Source organism: Hippoglossus stenolepis, chromosome 1 (genome assembly GCF_022539355.2).
Source record: "Hippoglossus stenolepis isolate QCI-W04-F060 chromosome 1, HSTE1.2, whole genome shotgun sequence".
Lineage (NCBI taxonomy): Eukaryota > Metazoa > Chordata > Actinopteri > Pleuronectiformes > Pleuronectidae > Hippoglossus > Hippoglossus stenolepis.
In genome coordinates, this window is record NC_061483.1 from 32,792,500 (window position 1) to 32,795,297 (window position 2,798).

General features: G+C 37.0%; 1 protein-coding gene across 1 annotated transcript in view; it reads left to right on the plus strand.

Annotated features, from left to right (window-relative positions):
* LOC118106041 (anoctamin-9) overlaps positions 1–1,599 on the plus strand; it is a 207,854-nt gene extending 206,255 nt beyond the window's left edge. The window contains exons 21-25 of the mRNA XM_047339454.1: positions 502–646; positions 733–855; positions 950–1,043; positions 1,126–1,238; positions 1,447–1,599. Of these exons, the coding sequence (XP_047195410.1) occupies positions 502–646; positions 733–855; positions 950–1,043; positions 1,126–1,238; positions 1,447–1,480 (509 nt within the window). The 3' untranslated portion in view covers positions 1,481–1,599. The remainder of the gene's footprint in view (positions 1–501; positions 647–732; positions 856–949; positions 1,044–1,125; positions 1,239–1,446) is intronic.
* The last annotated feature ends 1,199 nt before the right edge of the window (positions 1,600–2,798 follow it).

Below are 2,798 nucleotides of genomic sequence, written 5' to 3' on the forward strand. Positions count from 1 at the left end.
ATGTTATTGCAGGATGTTGCATTACATAATATTCTATTCATAAAACCTGATTTGGACTATCTGACCTTTGCTAAATACTGTTTGTTGAGGAGCAACAGTAATGTTCACAACAGCAAAGTTACTATGAACTAGAAACAAATGTCCAATATTCCTGAGTCATGATTATAAAGAGAAGGAACACAGACACAAGTCAATATTAATCCTCTGTTCTTCTATCTTCTGTCCATTTCATTTATATGCACAGAACTCTTGAACTATTGTCATCATTTAAGTTTGACTGTCAGAGGTCCCCGAACCTGTGTGAAAATAGTTATTTTGTTTTTACCGTAGGATCCTTTTTCCATGACTTTTCAATGACAGTTGAAGTATGTCATGACTTAATGTTTGCTTTGCCTACCTCAGCTTCATGAAACATAATCAATAATCAGAGCACTGTATGCCTGTAACAGTACTGTCTTCTTACAGGTTTATTTGTTTTACAGTACTTTCCTCTGCCTGCAGGTGTTTGGACGAAGGTGTTGGAGGCCATCGGTGTGTTGGCGGTGATTGCTAATGGCCTTGTCATTGGAGTGACATCAGACTTTATTCCACGCCTTGTCTATCATTACCACTATGGCCCATGTGCTAATGGAAGCTCTCACACACAGTTAGTTATGTTTCAGCTTAACACCTGATCACACATCTGCAGAGTTGTTTCTGTGTTGTGACTTTTGTTTTGTTTTCTTGTTACAGCTGCATGCAGGGCTACATTAATGACACTCTGTCCACGGCTTTTCTCAGTCACTTTGCAGTTCGAAAGGACTTTGTTGATACTCAGATGAGGACAGATATTGGCTTTAATGTTACACAGTGCAGGTAAAATGACCTTACTCTTACTCTGCTCTGATCAAACATACAGAGGAGGAAATCACAAATGTGATTAACAGGACAAACTGTCTCATGTGTGCAGCTATAGAGACTACAGAAGTGATGAGGACTACACACTGACTTCTCAGTTCTGGTTAGTCTTGGCAGTGCGTTTTGCCTTTGTCATCCTGTTCGAGGTTTGTACTCCAGATGTGGGTGAGGCAAAGTTGTTCATCTTAATCAGTGAAGCCAGTTTAATCGTCCTGTGTTTTTTTGCAGCATGTTGTGGTGGTTTGTAAGTTTGTTGCAGCCTGGTTTGTCCCCAACAGTCCCATGCAGGTAAAAAATGATCGTCTACATGACAAACTGGCTCGGCTAAAGGAGGAAATCCGGTAAGTGAATAGTACCACAAAAGTCATAATGAAGCTAAAGCTGTGAAAACATGGTCAGAACATCTCATATAGCTGTTCGAAGTAACCAGCAGCTTACAGATATCATAGCGAATGCACTGTGAACAAAGACTGAATGGGGTGATAGAAGATTAGAACCACACCATTTTATTGAACTGTATTTTGCGCATGTCTTTTTGTTTTATTTCAGAGAATTGAAACGTAGGAGATCGACTGATGTCTGAACCTTCCACAGATGTAACCAAATCTGCTCTAGCTGACTAGTCTGCTCGAAAAGTGAAATAAAAAGATGAATTATTATTATTATTGTTATTTTGAATAAAAATGTTAGTTTGGAAAAGCATTAAATTCACATTTGTCATTTTACAGTCTTAATATCGCTGCAAACACTTTCACATAGCATAGTGTCCATTTGAAAAAAACTTTTGTAAAATTTGCATTACAGTTTGGCTCCTCCAAAGTTTTTCTTTTATAACATTAACTTTAATATTCACAAATGAACATGGGAAGCTTTCACCTTAAGTTAAACAGAGGGGTTTTAATCATTTATTTTGTTACATTAAACAAAGTCTGACCTTATGAGTTTAATGTATTCAGTCCACAAATCTTTCTGTTTGGACTTTGAGGGAGAATGAAAGCTTTTCCATGATATATATTTCATATGTTATTTCTATCCATTAATCAATAGTGGGGGGCTCTGAATTTAGCCACTTCCCAGTGATGGCCTTTTTGCTTACAGCCAGAAGTATTTTTTTATCACTGGTATTACGTCCCTCAAATGGGATGTCACAATGTATACATTATCACATCTGAAAGGAATGTCAATTCTAAATACATTATTAATATGTCTATAGATTTCCTGCCAATAAGGAACAATAATCTGGCAACTCAAGAAAATATGGTTGGCCTCATTTATCCCACATAGTCTCCAACATCTAAAATCAGCCCCCAATGGCATTTTTGCATGGGTGTTATGAAAAGACCAACCAACCAAATTCTCGCCATGTATTTGAACTAGTTGAGATCCATTGTATTTGACAAGTTTCTCTCCTTCTCCCATTTCTCTTTAATACATACTGTATTCTCTGAGAATGCTGCATAATGCCATTGTACAATTTGGAGATTGCCATATTGAAGATTTGGATGTCAACAAAAATCTTTTCATAATTCCTGTCTCTGTTAATTCTAAAGCTATGCCCAGGTTCTGATTGAAATGGTGCCAACAATTTAAATATCTGTTTTAATAATTTTGTTCCAAACCATGCTTTTTATGCCCCCTTGTGGACAAATGTATAATAATTAGTAAGTCATTATAACGAGGGTCTTCCTATTAATTTACTTTCGCCGAAGTAATGAAATTTAGCACACTTGTATATCATGCCAAGACACACAAAAGGGGCTAAGAGTTGCCACTCTTAGCAACACCCAACAGGAAGATAGCAATTTTGGCTTGAACGTGCAAATTTGGCATGATTTTTGGTGTTTTCACACATGCTACAAAATCAACTTCACATTTTGAATGTCATGTTAGGGACTTTCCGA